Consider the following 21157-nt stretch of genomic DNA (forward strand, 5'->3'; position numbering starts at 1 on the left):
CTTGAAAGAATAACATCTTTGGGGGGATTTAGTGTAAGAAGAATGGAGTACTCGAATGGAGGGGGGCATAATAATATTGCACAAATACGGTGCAACCATTTCCAGCCATGGGTGAGGATAAACAGGAAGTGCAGATGAATATTCATAGGTAATTATTTGGATGAATGGATAAATGAGGAGGTGGGTGTTTGGATGGATAAATGCAAGGACAGACGGACTCACCAGGTCTTCCTTTCCGGTCCAGAGTGGCCTTCCCGGTGTTCACAGAGCAATACAGAAATCCATCCATAAAAGAAGGAACATCAGTCGAAAAACTGCTGTCAAATACTGCTTCCAGCTTAGGAAAATCTATAGAGAGAGAGAAAAAACAGAGAGAGATTAAAAAGAAAAAGGAGAACAGCTGATTAGGAATAATCCCATAATGTGGCGAGGACGAGAAATGCTGTTTATATGGAGATCAGTCGCATTATATGCAAACGCAGCTCGCTATTTCTGCTGCTTTCAAGTGAAATTCAAAGTTTTTTAAAACTATTTACCTCAGAAGCTTCTTGATAACCAGTCAGTCTTCGTGCAAGGTGTCAAACTGCTTTTAACGGCTACATTTCATCCATTTTAATATCTTTATTTCTCATTTTCCAAGGGTATTTGTTTAGAAGGCTTGTAAAACTTCCATCCAAACACAGAAGCTCAAGGTTAAACGATTCGACTCTGCTTCCCTCGTTCCACTCTACCTCCTTCACGTTTAACTCTTTTTTCTGCCTACAACCTTATCACATTCTGATTCAATTAGCTACTATGCTCAGGTTCAATTTTCTTCGGGAAGGCCGGCAGGACCGGCAAGATTTTATCACACATTCCAGTCGCCAACATGGAAAAAGTTCAAATAACTTTAATTGAAAAGCCTTTTAATTGAGGGATCTTTCCATCCATCCATCTTTTCCCTCTAGCTACTAATACTTCTCTGTTCGAATTAGAAGGATTAAAAGTGATAAAGAGATAGGACGGAGGACGTCCAATTTGGCGATCTCTGCACACGTGCCTCAGACATGCAAATCGAGAACCTGAGTATGTAATGTATTCAGATGTATGCGTATGTGTATTTTTCCATTAGACTGTAGTAATCCGAGAGAAACAATAGAACTTGTTGCGAGCTGAACGTGTGTGTATGTGTGTAAGATGATGACTGAATTATCTGACTGGGAATCACATTTACAAGCCATTAAGTTAATGAGGCCATAGCTCCACACAGATTTAGAGGTTACACAAATGTTGTCCTGCTGTTGTTACGATGTTAGTAAGCTTAACAAAACATTGGCAGAACACTGTAAAACATTTGCGGCTGTGCTGATTGGAGAATTGCTTAATTAGGATTGTTGGCACACTTCCTGTAAAGGCCCCAAATGAGCAATGTAATGACACACACACACACACACACAGACAATCTACAGCTAATTATAGACACGTTCAGGGCAATGGTATTTTAAGGTAAGGATTTGTGTGTGTGTGTGTGTGTGTGTGTGTGTGTGTGTGTTTGAGTGTGTTTGTTTTTGTGACATATCAGGACACAAATTTGTGTAATAACATGGGTATGACATAGGTATTACAAGGAGAGGGTGACTTATGAGGACATTGCCCATGTCCCCGCTTTTCAAAAGGCTTATAAATCATACAGAATACGTTTTTTTGAGAATGTAAAGATATGCACAGTCTCCTGTGAGGGCTAGGTTTAGGTGTAGGGAAGGTGTAGGGTGATAGCAAATATCGTTTATACAGTATAAAAACCATTATGTCTATGGAATGTCCCCACAATTCACAAAAACAAACGTGTGTGTGTGTGTGTGTGTGTGTGTGTGTGTGTGTGTGTGTGTGTGTGTGTGTGTGTGTGTGTGTGTGTGTGTGTGTGTGTGTGTGTGTGTGTGTGTGTGTGTGTGTCTGTGTTTGTTAAAGTCCTCTATCAGGCAATAAGAAATGCCAGTTGTGATCAAAATTTGAGAGTTTCCAATTAGACTTTACCAATCAATACAGACAGCATGCATTTAAATTTCTAAACAGTTTGGGGTCAGCAGGACTTTTTTTTTCATAGTAAAGTAATTAAATGAATACTTTTACTCATCAAGGATGCAAAATTTACATGACAATAAAGACAGTTATAATGTTACAATAAAAATATCTATTTTAAATAAATGCTATTCTTTTGAACTTTTTATTCATCAAAAATCCTGAAAAAAGGATCACAGATTCCATACAAATTATTAAGCAGTACAACTGTTTTTAACATTATTAACAGTATGATTTGTTTGTTGAGCGCAACATCAGCATATTAGAATTATTACTGAAATTTAATTTGACAGTGAAGAATGGAGTAATGGCTCCTGAAAGCTCAGTTTTGCCATTAAATAAATAAATCACATACATTTTGTACAGCAAGATTTTTAATGTTTTTAAAGAAGCCTCTTCTGCTCACCAAGCCTGCAGTAATGTGAAAACAGTGATATTGTCAAAAATTTTTACTATTTAAAATAACTGCTTTCTATTTGAATATATTTTAAATTAAATGCATTACTGTGATCAAAGCCACATTTTCATCATCATTACTCCAGTCTTCACTCTTCAATGATCCTTCAGAAATAATTAGAATATGCTGATTTGCTGTTTAGTAAACATGTTATTTTTATTATTATTATCATCATCAAAAAGAAAATAAATCATAGAAATTAATACTTTTATCTAGCAAGGATGCTCTAAATTGATCAAAAATGATGATAAAGACATTTATGTTACAAAAGATTTCTATTTCAGCTAAATGCTGTTCTTCTGAACTTTTTATTCATCAAAAAAATGAAGAAAAAAATTCTCAGCTGATTTCAAAATAATAACAATAATAATGTTTTTTCAGCAGCAAATCAGAATATTAAAATGGATCATGTGACTAGAGTAATGATGCTAATAAATTACATTTTAAAATATAATCAAATAGAAAACATTTTTTTAAAACAGTAAAATATTTTAAAATGCTACTGTTTTTGGTGTAGTTTGGATCAAATGAATGCAAGACTTCTTAAAAAAAAACATCAAAAACTTTTGACTGGTAATGTACATTCACCAAGAATGCATAGATTTGATCAGAAATACTGTAAAAACTGTAATATTGTAAAATATTTTTACCATTTAAAATAACTTTATTCAGTATTAATATACTTTAAAATATAACTTATTTCTATGATGGCAAAGCAGAATTTTTGGAATCAAATACTCCAGTTTTCAGTGCCACAAGATCCTTTAGAAATCATTGTAGTATGCTAATTAATATTTGTGGAAACAGTGATACATTTGTTTTAAAGACAGTTCTAAAGAACAGAATTTATTTGAAACAGAAATCTATATTATGCATCACTAGCTTTTTGTTTCTTTTTTATTCTATCTATTTTCCTTTTTTATTTATTATATAATTTAAAAAAAAACTTGCGACATGTACTGTGTTAGGCTAAATGAGACTTGTCATAGCACTTGCATGTTATTGCTCTTTTGTTGATTTTGATTGCTTCCATCATTCTCTTTTGGAAGTCGCTTTGGATAAAAGTGTAAATGTAAATGTTTTCGCTGCACACAAAAAAGTATTGTCGTAGCTTCCGTTGTTGTCTAGGCAGGGTCAGAAAGCTCTCGGAATTCATCAAAAATATCCTAATTTGTGCTTCGAAGGTGAACAAAGGTTTTACAGGTTTAGAACGACATGAGGGTGAGTAATTAATGACAGAATTTTCATTTTTTTGGTGAACTATTCTTTTAAGCACAACACACCTGAGAGCTTGTTGTGGTAGAGAAACTCCATCTGCAGTCTCTGGCCTGCTTTCTGAGCCAGTAGATATGGGGTGGAGTATTCGGGGTCACCTGTTGCACACATCACATCCGCCCCGCTAAAAACTAGAGCCATGGTTTGCAGGATGTCAGGGAGAACCACTGCAGCACACAGGGCCTTTAAACACAAACACAAGTAAGGGGAACAAACACTGTACAATGAACACAACTGAGCACAGCAGCACTTTCGGACACGCAAAGACTACACTGAAACTGACAGCACATGATGAATTAACTAACAACATTGTCAGAGTACCACTCGTTTTGCAGCTCTAAAAAACAAACAAACATTTGTTGCATGCAGCTTTACTTGGAATCTTGGTACGGAATAACATTGACATTGACAGGAAGTGGGGCATCCACAGAAAGAATGCAGTCAGTCCAATTAAAAAGAGATTGAGGGGGAAAGAGTCAATAAATACAATAGTGTGTGTCTCTGAGAGAGCGAGAGAGAGAGAGAGTGTTGGCGGGAGTAATTCAGTCGAACACTGCTTTCATCTAAAACAGCCCGATCCAGCCAAGCTATCGATCCCCCTCCAACAAGCTAGATCCGCTGGAGAACAAGGACACTGAGACAGTAAACCACACACATACACATATACGTACTCCAATGCTGAAACCTGCCACTACCAAGTACAAAAGAATATTTTTTATCATTTCAAATTACTTTATTTTTTGTAAAAAAATAAATAAATAAATAAATTACACTACCGGTCAATAGTTTTTTTTTTTTTTTAGAAAATACTTTTAAGGATATACATATTCTGCATATACTCCAGAATGTTATGAAGAGGGATCAGATGAATTGCATAGTCCTTCTTTGCCATGAAAATTAACTTAATCCCGAAAAAACTTTCCACTGCATTTCATTGCTGTCATTAAAGGACCTGCTGAGATCATTTCAGTAATCGTCTTGTTAACTCAGGTGAGAATGTTGACGAGCACAAGGCTGGAGATCATTATGTCAGGCTGATTGGGTTAGAATGGCAGACTTGACATGTTAAAAGGAAGGAGATGCTTGAAATCATTTTTCTTCCATTGTTAACCATGGTGACCTGCAAAGAAACGTGTACAGCCATCATTGCGTTGCATAAAAATGGCTTCACAGGCAAGGATATTGTGGCTACTAAGATTGCACCTAAATTAACAATTTATAGGATCATCAAGAACTTCAAGGAAAGAGGTTCAATTCTTGTTAAGAAGGCTTCAGGGCATCCAAGAAAGTCAGGATCGTCTCCTAAAGAGGATTCAGCTGCGGGATCGGAGTGCCACCAGTGCAGAGCTTGCTCAGGAATGGCAGCAGGCAGGTGTGAGCGCATCTGCACGCACAGTGAGGCCAAGACTTTTGGAAGATGGCCTGGTGTCAAGAAGGGCATCAAAGAAGCCACTTCTCTCCAAAAAAAACATCAGGGACAGACTGATCTTCTGCAAAAAGTATGGCGAATGGACTGCTGAGGACTGGGGCAAAGTCATATTCTCCGATGAAGCCTCTTTCCGATTGTTTGGGGAATCTGGAAAAAGGCTTGTCCGGAGAAGAAAAGGTGAGCGCTACCATCAGTCCTGTGTCATGCCAACAGTAAAGCATCCTGAGACCATTCATGTGTGGGGTTGCTTCTCATCCAAGGGAGTGGGCTCACTCACAATTTTGCCCAAAAACACAGCCATGAATAAAGAATGGTACCAAAACATCCTCCAACAGCAACTTCTTCCAACAATCCAACAACAGTTTGGTGAAGAACAATGCATTTTCCAGCACGATGGAGCACCGTGCCATAAGGCAAAAGTGATAACTAAGTGGCTCGGGGACCAAAACGTTGAAATTTTGGGTCCATGGCCTGGAAACTCCCCAGATCTTAAAACTTGTGGTCAATCCTCATGAGGCGGGTGGACAAACAAAAACCCACTAATTCTGACAAACTCCAAGAAGTGATTATGAAAGAATGGGTTGCTATCAGTCAGGATTTGGCCCACAAGTTGATTGAGAGCATGCCCAGTCGAATTGCAGAGGTCCTGAAAAAGAAGGGCCAACACTGCAAATACTGACTCTTTGCATAAATGTCATGTAATTGTCGATAAAAGCCTTTGAAATGTATGAAGTGCTTGTGGTTATATTTCAGTACATCACAGAAACAACTGAAACAAAGATCTAAAAGCAGTTTAGCAGCAAACTTTGTGAAAACTAATATTTGTGTCATTCTCAAAACTTTTGGCCACGACTGATTTTTTTAATATGCACTGCTAAGAACTTCATTCAGACAGCTTTAAAAGTGATTTTCTCAGTACTTTGATATATATATATATATATATATATATATATATATATATATATATATATATATTGCACCCTCAGATTCCAGATATTCAAATATTGTGCTATCCTAAGAAACCATACATATATGGAAAGCTTATTTCTTCAGTTTTTAACTAGTTTTGTGGCCCAGCGAGTGTTTCTTGAAACCAAATCAGCATATTAGAATGATTTCTAAAGAATTATGTGACACTGAAAACAGGAATAATGGCTGCCAAAATATATTACAATATATTACAATTTATATATTACATATATAAATTACATTTTTAAATAAATTAAAATAGAAAACTTTTTTGTAATAACATGTCACATAATTTCTGTTTTACCGCATTGTTCATCAGATAAATTCAGCCTTAGTGAACGTAAGACACTTGCTTAACAGACTTTTATATATCAGTCTTTTGGTTTGTCTCTTTTGTAAAGAAAAACTTGACCTGATTTATATTTTTGTGGAAACCAGCATACCTTTTTACAGCAGTCTTTGTTAAATAAAAAGTTTAAAAGAACAGCCTTTATTAAATAGATTTTTTTAAAATGTCTTTACTGTCACTTTTGATCATATGTGTGATGCCGCCTTCTATGTGAAATGCCATTAAGATCTGTCAAGGTGTGGACTTCTATCATACTGAGCAAATTATAATAAAAATATAATTCCTATCTGCTAAATCTGACCTTCACACAAACCTTTCTGCATTTTAACATTCATTTTCACATTATTTGCATGCTTATTAAGCAGTTCAACTTTGGCTGGTCCCAACAACATAGGCACTTCCAGGTTTTTACTTTCACAAAGAACTTATAAATTCTTGTTATATCTCATAAACTCAAAACCACTGCCTGCCAGGCTGACTACTGCTTGAAACTTCAGTCTGAACGAAAGTATCAGACAAGAACTAAAATGAAAACTTAAAGACACATATCACATCAGGGCTTAAACAAAAACTTTGAGAACAGGAAGGATTTTTCTGGAACATTTTGTTTGTGTCTGTCCCGACGTACTCTTCCATTTATAATCTAATCTCACCTCTGTATGTACCTGCACTATGTTCTTTATCTTCCTCTCACTCTCATTGTCTCTCTCTGACACGCACACAGTCATATAACTTTTTCAGAAGAAACCCTGAAAACTCCCCAATGCTCATCTTACACACACCTAATCCACACTTCCAATCCTCTCTCCCATTCTCGTTCCCTCTCTTTTGCCCCCCTCACCAGAAAACAAAAGCGGGCTTGATCTGTGTTAGTGCTGACGGTGAGGAAAAACAGCATCTTTTGGCTTAGGAAAGAGTAATGCAGATAAACTCAGTAGGAACAATCAAAACATTCATTATCATCCGTTCAATTTCTTTACCATTCTTTGTTAAAGAAAAAAATAGTGTTTTCCAACTACAACAGCATTTTGATTGTAGTTGCAATAGTTAGTGCTATGCAGAAAGATTCAAAGCAGAAACTTAACATGGTTTTAACATAACCCTGGCAACCTGCTCAGAGAATTGGTGAGAGCTAGTTACCATAGTAACCCTAATTTACACCTGGGCTACCAGGTGAGCCAGAGCAACAACAGATGTGAGCACACACACACACACACACACACACACACACACACACACACACACACACATATATATCTCCAGCCCTAATGGGCCTTTTAATGAGGTAGAAAAAAAAAAACACTAAGCCAAAGGCCAACGTTAGCACACAGACTCTCTCACACACACCTTGTTGAGCTCCTCTTGAGTGTTTAGACCTTCTAGAACTTTCTTGTACTTCCTCTTTTTGTACTTCCTGCGGATAAAGGATGTGCGCTGCTCCAGCGATGGCTGCTTGCAAAGCTCATCCTCTGGGGGAAGATTTGCTTGCCAGAAGCTGTTGGAATTTTTATTCCCAACATCTAAAAACAGCTGAAGAGAGAGGGACAGAACGTGAGGACAATATATTTCACTTAAATGGTAATATCACCCAAAAATGTGGACTTTTCCGTCCCTTTTATCTCTCTTTGAATGGAGAGACAGAAATCAGATTAGTTCACTTCCAGATAGAAAAATCCTGATAATTTACTGAAAATCCTTACAATTTTACTGTCTTTTTTTCTTCAGTCGAAAAGAAATTAAGGTTTTTGAGGAAAACATTCCTGGATTGTTCTCCTCTTAGTGGACTTCAGTGGTGCTCAACAGGTTGAAGGTCCAAACTACAGTTTCAATGCAGATTCAAAGGGCTCTACATGATCCCAGATAAAAATCATAACAAAATAAAAATGTATATACTTTTTAACCACAAATACACACCTTGCACTACCTTGACTTTGCCTAATCACGTAGGAAAGGTCACGTGTGACGGAGGTGGAAGAATCGACCCAGTGTTTACAAAGCAAACATGCAAAGAAAGTCAAACCCTCTTTACAAAAAATGTAAAACAATGATGTTAGATGATTTTGAAGCTGAAGGAGAAAATGAGATGGAGGTTTTCATCGTACTCTTCCTTACTGGAGAACACAGACAAAGAGCTAACCGAATGTAACCTTTTCAATGTGACTGATTATGTAATGTGTGAATACGCGGACACGCATCACAGAGCTAGTGCAAGACAAGCATCTGTGGTTGAAAAAAGATTATAAATTTGTATTTTTCTTAGAAAATGACCAATCGTTTCACTAAATCCCTTACTCTTCATCTGGGATCGGGTAGAACCCTTTAAAGAAGATGCACTGCATTTGCAAATTGAACCTTCAACCCGTTGACTCCCTATGAAGTCCACTATTTACCTTTTTCCCTGAGTAATCCTTGATTGCTAACTTTCGTGTAGGTGCTCTCGTGTTCCAGTCTCCATAGAAAAATGTTAAAATAGGGGGGAAAAGGGCCAACTGAATTGATTAAACCAAAACTTTTTTAATATAACTAAATATAAACATATGTGCAGGTTTACATGAGTAGTTCACTTCCAGAATAAAAAAATTACAGATAATGTACTCACCCACCACCCATCCAAGATGTGCATGTCTTTCTTTCTTCAGTCATAAAGAAACTGTGTTTTTTGAGGAGAACATTTCAGGATTTCTCTCTATAAAATGGACTTCTATGGTGCCCCCGAGTTTGAACTTCCAAAATGCAGTTTAAATGCAGCTTCAAGGGGCTCTAAACAATCCCAGCCAAGGAATCTTATCTAGAGTGATGATTTTGAAGTTGGAGTAATATTTTTTTAGAAGCTGCATTTAAACTGCATTTTAGAAGTTCAAACTCAGGGGCACCACAGATAGAGAGAAATCCTGAAATGTTTTCCACAAAAAACATCATTTCTTTACGACTGAAGAAAGAAAGACATGAACATCTTGGATGACAAGGGGGTGAGTACATTGTCTGTAAATTTTTGTTCTAGAAGTGAACTACTCCTTTAAGCTGTGCTGTTGCTGGCCACCACAGTAACAGCAATAAGCTTAAGAAAGCCCAGGAAAATACTTGTTTTGCGTAACTCTTACCAGCAAATCTGTCCATGTCCAGCTGTAGTGCCTGGAGCCAATCAGACATAAAATAACTAGTCATATTCCTTAAATGACTTCTCCCCCATGATTAACACCTATGTGCTATGAGCCAGTCCTTTGTTCACTATCCAGCTCATCCCCCCACCATCAAGATAAGACTCCTACAGGAATGATAGACTTTCCTTATTCAGACATGCAGTCCCACATACAGTTATATAGAAATGTACACGTATCAATGTGTTACCTTTTCTTATATTGTTGTTTCTGTTATGTATGTCGGCCTCAAACATTAATCCGCAATAGGTGAATTATTGTGCAGGCTAAGACTCACGTTTAGAATCACTCAGTCAACCGAGAAGATACATAGATCATGTTTGGTGTCTATGAGCAGCATTTATTATTCCCTAAATGTTAATGTTTGTGGCATCTTAATAACTCCTTGCTTTATATGTATTATTGAACTTTTGAAAGTTTTGTGGCCAAACAACCAATCAGCTTCCACATGCAAAACAACATTTTGAGAGACAAAGACTTTCAATCTTCCCTCCAAAACTCAGATCAACCGGATTGGACAAGGTCCAACTGTGGGCGTGAACGACCTACAGGTTTATAAACCTTCCCTCATCTCTCTCTCGCGCTCTTGCCTTCGGGACACAAAGACACGTCACCCGCACCTCCCCCCAGATCCATGGGGGGGGGGGGGGGGGGTCTCACCTAGCGGAGGAGATGATGAGGCCTGCAATACTCTCAAGGAACTGGAAAGGACTTTCTGAACTGAACATAAACGGAAACAATGCACAACAACAACAAGCTTGCAAGTATCCGTCCTTTCTACAAAGGTAGATAGCTGCGTTTAAGGCGTTTTATAAAAGAAACGATTTCAGGATGTTCAGAACCGTTTCATTCCTGTCCCTTTGCAAACTCACTTTCTGTCTCTCTCTCTCTCTTACTCTCTCTCTCTTCTCTCTCTCTCTCTCTCTCTCTCTCTTACTCTCTCTCTCTCACGCGTTTTCTGTCTATTTGTGTTTTATGTACGTTTGTCTATGTGCGATCGTTTGTAAGTAGAATAGTTTAATAAACAACCATATATTCACATATAATGATTCTCTGTGCTGAATGCTTACATTACAAAGTCACTTAAACTGTTTCGATCTCATATTGCTACCTTAAGCCCTATTCTGTTCAATTGTTTTAACTCCGTTCTGGTTAGTAAAAACGCGTTGCCGTGACGACGGGCCAACGTCAGAGTAATGGGTATCGCTGAATAATTTGCTGGACAAAGAAACCAGTCGATATCGTTATTACTGTTACTGATCAGAAACTGGAAATTGCGTATATTTAATGACGATTATTATACACGATTTCCTGTGAGTTAAACTACTTTCCCTGACTGAAATGTATGTTTTAAATAACTCATTTCATCCTATTCATTGGTCGTAAGACCTGGTGGAGTTTGCAGTGTATATGTGATGAGAGGAACAGTCTCATGCATATACACACATATATTGATCATCTTAAATTCTTTGAGCTAACCAAAATTCTCTACATTAATTGGCGTTAGAATGCGGGGCAGTTTTAAACTATGTGATGTGAGCGGCTCAGGAATAGTTTGTGTGTCTGCATGCTTGTTTATTCAAACTCGGCTCGCGACTCGCGTCTCTTTTGTTTGTGTGTGTGTGTGTGTTAGAACGGTGTGGCCAAGCCCACCTTTAACACCTTCACAGATGTTTGAGCCTCTCGCACAGAGAAACTAAACCGCTGTTGAAGATGTAACTTAACTGCAGTTTATATATTGACCCTATAAAACGAAGCAATCTTTTATAGCGCGTCTTAAAGCCACCCTAAATTGAGCGAAGAAAACCTCTATTTTTGCGTGAAGAAGTTGATTGAGCGATGTTCCTCTTTCACCTTACAATGGCCATATCTTTATATTTTGAGTGTAGATAGATTAGCCATTGATGTGCACTCCAATGCTAATCAGCTATCTTGCTCCTTTGGGTTAAAACCTCAGCTTAGCTAACTGATTAGGTTGACCCCGTTTGCTCATCGAATAGATTTAATATAGTAAACAACTTCGCGTTATTACTGTACAAATCTTGATCGAGTGTTATTTATTTGTTTTGTGCAAAGCACACACAAGTCTTGTGTCAGCAGGCTGACTCAAGATCAAGGTGCACGCATCGTAACTAAGCAACCTTTTAATAGTGTAAGCATCCTATTAAGTTAAAGTTTGCAAACATATGTACCTGTGTTCAGTAAAACGGACACAAGAAATATACACCCGCGATAACGCGTCGGCCATGGTAACTGCGCTTAGATGCGCGTTCAAATCCACACAAGGTGGAATCTGAAATCCCGCATAAAAGGTATTTCCTTCTATTAAAAGATAGAAGTCTGTCTAAAACCTCTTCCAATACCTATGCCTGATTTCATATTATTATTATTTTTTTTTTTTTTTTTCTTTGAGCAACAACGCTTATAGATAGTCCCAGTCAGTCTCTCCCTTCTCTTTTCCTTTTGATGTTACATTATTAATTATTGTTATTTAAACCATAATGATAATTAACATAATGTATGTTTTTTTTTTGTGTGTGTGTGATTTAATTTTAATTATTTCACCGCCTTAGATTCAACTCTCCCTTTAGCAATTATAATTGTATTTGCTCATTTTAAATTTTTGATTAAACAGTCTTGATTTAAATTTAAACTTTGACCAAATCGATCAAGTTGCACTCTCACTACCCCGGGTAATTCGGCCCATCCCAGGGGGGCCTTTCTCTCTTTTGCTCTCTCAGCTCTGCCATTTCCCAGGTGTGACGACTCCATAGCGCCCCCACCCGGTGGGCCCCGTCACTTACCTCAGGGCTGGCAGTCAGCTCACTTTCTCTCTTTTGCTTTAACCCTTTATACCTCTCTTTCTGATGGATTTTGTTTTTATTTTTCTCCCTATTAGAGACTGAACCTGTCTGAACATCAGTGAAATCTTTTGGTAACTACACCGATGAACTGAATAGCTCTAAAGTTAATCGCTCATCATTAAGTTTACTCATAGTTTCCTGTGTTTACCCACACAAACTATCTGACCCCTTCTTTACAGCTAGGATAATAAGCGTTTAGTTTGCGTCACCATCTGATGACATCAGTTAAGGCGCAACACATAGCAACATTTTAGCTCATTAGTTCTGTACGGACTTGCATTGGCTCGTTGTGCTTTGTCTCTCCCTCTCTATTTGTGTCAACATGTCACCATCCAGTCTCGCCATCCAGTCCAGACAAGGCAAAGAGGCCATCCTGCCCTGGGTCTAGTGACTACAGCCCCTGAGCGGAGAACAGCCGGACGACCGCGCACACAGGCGAATGGATCACGATCCAGTCAAGAGCTACGGCTGCAGAGAACCAATCAACTCATCTACAGCCCGGACCATCAGTGACCACGCCCTCAACAAGATCGTCTGACTAAAGCCGCAGCGGAGAAAGCTTCACCCACGACGGAACCAGGACAGCGCGCAGAACCGCCTAGACCATCTGGATGTTCAGAGATAGCGGATGAAGAGGACAAGGACCTACACGAGGAGAGAGGAGAAAAGCTTCAAGACACGCCTGCAACACCCCCACAGACTGAGCGCAGAGAGCAGTACAGGAGAACACTCCTAAACAGCGGAAGCTCTCTTTACAATGGCCCCAGGCAGACAGCAACACTCATGCCACGGCCAAAGCCTTTTAAGGCCTCCTGCAAGCAGCCTACGCCGAAGTTCAAGTAACGACTCCGCAAAGAAACACAAAGTGAGCTGAACCCAGCACACCTTAAAGAACTCAAATGCTTGCAGATAACAATATGAACAAACAGGAGAGCTCAACACAAAATCTCTCCCGGGCCTAACAGCCCACCGTTCACACCTCACACGCCAGCAAGCTGGCCGGGAATCTGACAGCTGTCACCACAAAACGCTGTCTTCCTGAACACTGCAGTAGGCTACAAAACACGCCTGTCTGCAAAACATTGACTCTTAAGCAAGAACATTGCCCAGTGTGACCACGAGACAGATCTGCTTAGCTCCACCTCCAGCTAACAGGACCCCAGCCATTTGTACCAGCAGTCAAAACTGTCAAAACTGAATACAGCAGCTAAGAACACGACTGCTACGACCAGCATCTGAGCCTACGTGAGACAACGCGACAGGCACCAAGGGAAGATGGCATCAACGCCAGAAAATCTTTCCCCTCAGATATCCACATCACACTGTGAGTCACCACCCAAATGCTACAGCCTTCTTCCGTACAGCGATCGCTCGATTCAGCAGACTCTACAGACCGCCGGAAAACAGCCAAGCACCAGAAGGCAATAAAGATTAGCAAAGTGATTGTCCAGCTGCCCCATGCCAAGGGGGGACGTCTGACTGACCAAGGTGAACAAACATACAGTGGTGTATGGGAGCTGAACACGCAGCGACATCACTGTGTGGGAGTGATCTGAGATCAGTGCAGGCCAGCACTGAGGACACCTGTGCTCTGAACTTAACCTGGAATAGACAATGCAAAACCTGCTACGTCCTGTTTCTCACAGCCCTACGATACTCCCTCAACTGCGAGAAAGCCTTGCTAGATAAGATTACTCCCAGATGTTTACACTCTGGCGAACGAACTACCTGCATTCACCAAAAGGGGTCACTGTTCGGCTCAAAACACAGTGTGGCTAAAACCCTAACGCTGCACACACATTCAATGGAATACGTGAAGCAGTGCCCACTCTAGAAGCCACACCCCGTTTCTGAAAAGTAATCTTTTGCAGTGTACATATCATTCAGGTATTTCAAAGACTTTAAACAATTCCGTCATGAAGAGCCTAAAGGAAAATGGCCACCCAGAAGTGGTGCCAAGCTGCTCTCCACATATGACGATGATGCAGAACTAATGTCATGTACAAGGCTCTCAGCAGAGCCCAGCACCCAGATGACAACAGCTGCGCTGCACAAACCATCCAGCGATGTGCCAATCGCACCAGAAGACAGAGGGAATCACAGAGACCTGCCACCAACGTGTGATGTTTATAACTATCAATGCCTGCAGACCAAGGGTCCCACGCACACAAACCCATGTGCTTATAGACCAAAGAGCGAGGCAAGACACGCCCAGAGCAGGTACCTAGTGGAAAACGACAAGCCTGTCCCACTGCAACACCTTAAGCCGGGCCACCTGACATCACAGCACGAGTGACGGCAATCGGATCAACCCTTGTGTCACAGCAAGTCGCAAGAACTCCCTCTGAAAATTACTAACCTGCATAGACTCAAAGTAGGCTAAGCTCAGTTTCAAACAACACCACTCAGTTTGAAACAGACGAGCATCAACAACTGTTCCAGACAAGCATTGCCATCACAATAAGAACATTACATGCTATTCGTGGAAAAACAGTGAAAGGCCCAGGAAAAAAAACTGAGGGATTTTGTGGCTGCCTAAGGTTTTCAACAACAAAAACCCACCCACCCAACCCAAGCATCGCTTCTAAGCCACAAGCAAACCCCTCACGCTGCTACGCCGCCTGCATCACACCCATGCACACTGGCTCCACCTACAAAATAGCTCTGCTAAAGCAGCCTCTGCCAATGCTGACACTCAACCTTGCACTGTCCGACCACACTAAGGCACTAAGCCGAAAACAACTCAGTGATGTCACACACATGCCGCATCTAGATGACACATCCTCACATTTGTTCCTGATAACCAAACACCGCCACAGCTCCCAGCTTTCCAGGAACAAAGGGGGGTCATTGCTGATGTATGCCCAAGATGCACCGTGCAGAATACACCAGAGTACCAAAGCCACTACCAACGCAAAAGTGGCGCACTGCCAAGCATGCAGTGACAGAGGACATCAGAATATGCTAAGTTTGATGCCAGCTCGAAACCAGCGGATTTCAAACGACACAGCCTCTCTACGATGCAAAGCAGTCAGTCGACGAGAAACATCTGTGAACGTTTACCACCAGATGGCACCAGAAACGACACCCGTGTCAACTAAGAGACCACCCGTGTCACCACCTACATTGCTCACCAGTACTTCAGTGAAACATGCCTGAGTGCGACACCTGCATCCAAAGAGCGCAGGAAGCCAAAAGCATGCCGCAGCCAGCGAGATTCACAATAGGAACTGTGAACCAGCGTGTCTCGGACATCCAGGCCTGCCACTCACCAGGACCAACTGGAGACTCAGCAGAGTACAGAGAACGGCATCCTTCAGCCTAAAGCAGCCAACGGCCTGCAATGGCAGAGAAAGGAACAGCAGGACTGCGACCAATGGACAACTCACATCCAGCCTGGACAACCAGGAGCTGAGCAGCATCATCTTCTCCTTGGCCCACACCCTCAAGGGCCTCAGACAGGAGGTAAATGAACTGAACCTGCAAGTCTCCGAGTACCAAAATTAACCGACACCCACAAGGACAGCTGGACACGCCTGCTTTTCCAGAACAGAGTGTCTGATGTTAACAAAGAGCTCCTTGAATGAAACTCCACTGAGAAGTACTGAAAGATAAACTTCTGACTCCTTGGCCAACGCAACACCGCATTAGACTTCCTAAAAGGAAAAAGCATCCCATGAGACCAGCCGACAGCTCAGGAGCAGCCAGACAATGTTGAACGGAGCAACGGGCCCACAGGACCAACAGCAAAACCCCTACCAACACAACTCAGACCCGCTCAAGTCAGTGTCGACACCCCCAACATCAGACGCCTGATGACATTTGAGCAAAACAGCGGGATAACAGACACCTGCTGCCCTCCTGCACCCTAACCGGGCCCGTCGGAAACTTCTTTACACTACAAAATCTTTACGACAATTCTCTGCGAACCCTGGAACTACCTGCCCTCTCACAAGTGAGAGTCCAACCAGCGATTCCAGACTGCAGGGACCACAGATACTAGATAACAACCACCTGACACAGACCAACCTGGGTCAGGATGACAAGTGACAGTGCCGCGACACCTGTTGCACAAAGCTCGAGGACCCATACCTTGCCACTGTCTACATTATCACACCTGATAACGTCGACCACGGCACCACAGCCACTCCTTGAAGCACCAACCTCCAGAGAGCCACCTCTCTCTTCCAGCCATGAGTGCCGGGTGCATGCCTGATTGTTCCGCACCTTTGACGTCGCTCGCTGTTGTCTGTTGGACGGACAACAACGTTCGAAAGAGGGGATATGTAGTGCCTGGAGCCAATCAGACATAAAATAACTAGTCATATTCCTTAAATGACTTCTCCCCCATGATTAACACCTATGTGCTATGAGCCAGTCCTTTGTTCACTATCCAGCTCATCCCCCCACCATCAAGATAAGACTCCTACAGGAATGATAGACTTTCCTTATTCAGACATGCAGTCCCACATACAGTTATATAGAAATGTACACGTATCAATGTGTTACCTTTTCTTATATTGTTGTTTCTGTTATGTATGTCGGCCTCAAACATTAATCCGCAATAGGTGAATTATTGTGCAGGCTAAGACTCACGTTTAGAATCACTCAGTCAACCGAGAAGATACATAGATCATGTTTGGTGTCTATGAGCAGCATTTATTATTCCCTAAATGTTAATGTTTGTGGCATCTTAATAACTCCTTGCTTTATATGTATTATTGAACTTTTGAAAGTTTTGTGGCCAAACAACCAATCAGCTTCCACATGCAAAACAACATTTTGAGAGACAAAGACTTTCAATCTTCCCTCCAAAACTCAGATCAACCGGATTGGACAAGGTCCAACTGTGGGCGTGAACGACCTACAGGTTTATAAACATTCCCTCATCTCTCTCTCGCGCTCTTGCCTTCGGGACACAAAGACACGTCACCCGCACCTCCCCCCAGATCCATGGGGGGGGGGGGGGTCTCACCTAGCGGAGGAGATGATGAGGCCTGCAATACTCTCAAGGAACTGGAAAGGACTTTCTGAACTGAACATAAACGGAAACAATGCACAACAACAACAAGCTTGCAAGTATCCGTCCTTTCTACAAACGTAGATAGCTGCGTTTAAGGCGTTTTATAAAAGAAACGATTTCAGGATGTTCAGAACCGTTTCATTCCTGTCCCTTTGCAAACTCACTTTCTGTCTCTCTCTCTCTCTTACTCTCTCTCTCTCTCTCTCTCTCTCTCTCTCTTACTCTCTCTCTCTCACGCGTTTTCTGTCTATTTGTGTTTTATGTACGTTTGTCTATGTGCGATCGTTTGTAAGTAGAATAGTTTAATAAACAACCATATATTCACATATAATGATTCTCTGTGCTGAATGCTTACATTACAAAGTCACTTAAACTGTTTCGATCTCATATTGCTACCTTAAGCCCTATTCTGTTCAATTGTTTTAACTCCGTTCTGGTTAGTAAAAACGCGTTGCCGTGACGACGGGCCAACGTCAGAGTAATGGGTATCGCTGAATAATTTGCTGGACAAAGAAACCAGTCGATATCGTTATTACTGTTACTGATCAGAAACTGGAAATTGCGTATATTTAATGACGATTATTATACACGATTTCCTGTGAGTTAAACTACTTTCCCTGACTGAAATGTATGTTTTAAATAACTCATTTCATCCTATTCATTGGTCGTAAGACCTGGTGGAGTTTGCAGTGTATATGTGATGAGAGGAACAGTCTCATGCATATACACACATATATTGATCATCTTAAATTCTTTGAGCTAACCAAAATTCTCTACACAGCTCTATAAAAAGAGGGTCATTGTGACACTGTTAAGTGATAAAACAATGGCAGCATGTGCTTTTTAAAACTATTTTCATATGTATAACGTTATATTATCAGCTCAGAAAATACATTTATTTGACTGGAAACACCAGAGACCTGAAATAGAAAGCACAAGTCTGGCGAGACTTCAGGAAAAAAGTGGATATGGAGAAAAATCCAGAAATGTTTTCCTCAAAAACCTTCATTTCTTTTCAACCGAAGAAAGAACGACATGAACATCTTGGATGACATGGGTTGTAAGTAAATTATCAGGTAATTTTTATTCTGGAAGTGAACTAATCCTTCAAGGCTTTGGAGCAAGTAACCATATTGAATTTTTGAGTGAGCTATCCCTTAAAAATCAATATGTAAGAGGTGTCTACCACAACAGATTGGTACCTCAATGAGCTCGTTGGTCCATATGCTGCTGTCTAGCTTCATACTGCGAACCTTCGAGATACCAGGACCCAGGGATCGATGCTGACCTGGAAACAATATGTATTACCAGATTACAGTATGTAAAATTCACAAATACAGATGTTAAAACTTCCCGTTAACTCAAAGTGTCCTGCTTAACCTCAAAACTGCACACAACTTGACACTAAATGGCATAAAGCATCAACCCGCATGACACGCATACAGACAGAGTCACGCTCATTATAAATTTCATCGAATCCTTTCCAGGCACTCTTTTCTCCAGCCTGCCACAGCTATAATTGCAAATGAATGGCGCGAAAAAGCCATTAATTGCTAATGAATCATAAGTAATTAATTGTGTTTGTTGGTCTGCACATTTATTTCGCTGAACTCCAGGCACCGTCGTAGTTGTTGTTTATGCGAGAAACAGATGAATTAAACATGGCAGGGAGAAACACATATTTGAATATGGAGTGTGTGATTTTCCGGCATAATTAGCAGCATTTTAGAGTACCAGTTTGCCATCAAAGATCATTAGAGCCGCCTGAGAGCCGATGGGACTAAAGATGCTTTGTGTACGTGTTAGCGTGTGTGCATTAAGGGCACTCGTTAAGGGTTTTGTAGTGCCATCTAAGAAAACTTCTAAGACAGGAAAGTACCTTAAACGCAGCGTTTGCTTCAATGAAACCTTACTTAAAGCATCAAAAGAGAACAAAAACCATCAGAAATGAGGAGAAATTTCTCCTCGTTACCTTATTTGAAACTATTTAAAAAAAGGAAGAGTGAGAAATGTGCATAGCGGGAGTTTCTATGGTAACTACAGCCTCACTTGAGGAATGCCTCCAATCAGAGTTCGATTTAAAGCTTATTGCAATTACAATAATATGTGTAATGAAACAGACTAACCCGAATATGTGTCACACAGCCAGGGATGTTGAGTGATATAAGAGTGTGTTAGAAGACGAAAGACGGGGTAAAAAGAGACAGAAGTGAATGAGGAAAAAAAAAAAGTAGGAGGAATGTTAGCTAAGTATTATTAATGTGAAGATGGATCATGAGAAAGAGGAAATCACTTCACCTGTCTCTCTTTCACACGCTCTCTGTCTCCCACTGAAGACAATTTGCTCTCATTTAATCGTTAGCTGTTCGTTATATTCCCAGTATTTTGCTTTCGCTCTCCTAATTGTCGGCTGCAGAAGCGCAGCTAATTAAAGTGTCTGTGCTGTAGATTCCATGAAGGCTGTGGTGCACATTTAGGGAAAGTGTCTCCTCACTCGATGGCTTATTCAGCAGCCATTTGCACAGCCACTGCTTTCTTCTGTATTGTGACCTAATGTAACACTAAATGGCTGCATAACTGAAATAATGTGTAAATTTATGGCATCGGAAGGTGGTCAGAATAATCTAAGCAACCGCAATATTAAGAAAAAAGAAGAACAGATTAGAGATGAAGAAAGATAATTTTTTGATGTAACACCTGTTTCCTAACTACACATGTTTTCAGAGTCAAGCAATCTGTCTGTCTACGCTGAACTGCAGTATAATGTGGTAAAATCACAAACAGTGAGAAATATTTAATATTTAATGTTCAGTTATCAAAAGTTTGAAAAGTTTGGGGTCGATGAGGTTTTTTAATTCGTTGCTTGAAAGAAGTCAATCAATCACCTTTATTTATACAGAGCTTTTAACAATACAAAGTCTCTTATGATCACCAAGGCTGCATTGATTTAACCACAAATACAGCAAAAACAGTAATATTATGAAATAATATTTTATTTTATTCTATTTTAATATTTTTAAAGTGTAATTTATTACTATTATGTTAAAACTGAATTTTCAGCATCACATTATCCTTCAGGTATCATTCTAATATCCTAATAGGGGCTCAAGAAATATTTTTTTAGGAACTGTGATACTTTTTTTTCCTTGAAAACTTTTTATATATTTGTTAACAACATAATGTCACTTGATAGTAACGACAATTGATAGTTGATATAATTCTTTAGGGTCTTAAAGGGGTCCTATTATGCTTTTTTCACTTTTTGAACTTTAGCCAGTGTGTAATGTGTATGTTTGGGCATAAAAAAAAACATCTACAAAGTTACAAATCTCAAAGTCCCCTCCAAAGGGAGATGTTTAGTTTTGAAAAAAATCCCTTTTCAAGAACTACAACGAACGGCTCCTTTGGACTACAGCCTTTGTTTTCCTGATGCTATGATGTCACAACGTAAATCCCGCCTACAGAAATTCAAATCATTGGCAGGTGGGGGATACACGGCTTCAGCGAGCCGCGTATAAACACGAGCATTGACTAAAGTGTCCGCAAACTGTTCCGGTAGCCATGCTGGATCCGCG

The 21157-nt window shown here is 40.2% G+C and overlaps 1 protein-coding gene across 1 annotated transcript in view; it reads right to left on the reverse strand.

The window, feature by feature from the left end:
* arap2 (ArfGAP with RhoGAP domain, ankyrin repeat and PH domain 2) overlaps positions 1 to 21157 on the reverse strand; it is a 121093-nt gene that overhangs the window by 75186 nt on the left and 24750 nt on the right. Inside the window, exons 5-8 of the mRNA XM_073836578.1 lie at positions 18785 to 18870; positions 7885 to 8067; positions 3799 to 3973; positions 223 to 348 (exon numbers count right to left, since the gene is read on the reverse strand). Of these exons, the coding sequence (XP_073692679.1) occupies positions 223 to 348; positions 3799 to 3973; positions 7885 to 8067; positions 18785 to 18870 (570 nt within the window). The remainder of the gene's footprint in view (positions 1 to 222; positions 349 to 3798; positions 3974 to 7884; positions 8068 to 18784; positions 18871 to 21157) is intronic.

The sequence above is a fragment of the Garra rufa genome, chromosome 3, assembly GCF_049309525.1.
Source record: "Garra rufa chromosome 3, GarRuf1.0, whole genome shotgun sequence".
Lineage (NCBI taxonomy): Eukaryota > Metazoa > Chordata > Actinopteri > Cypriniformes > Cyprinidae > Garra > Garra rufa.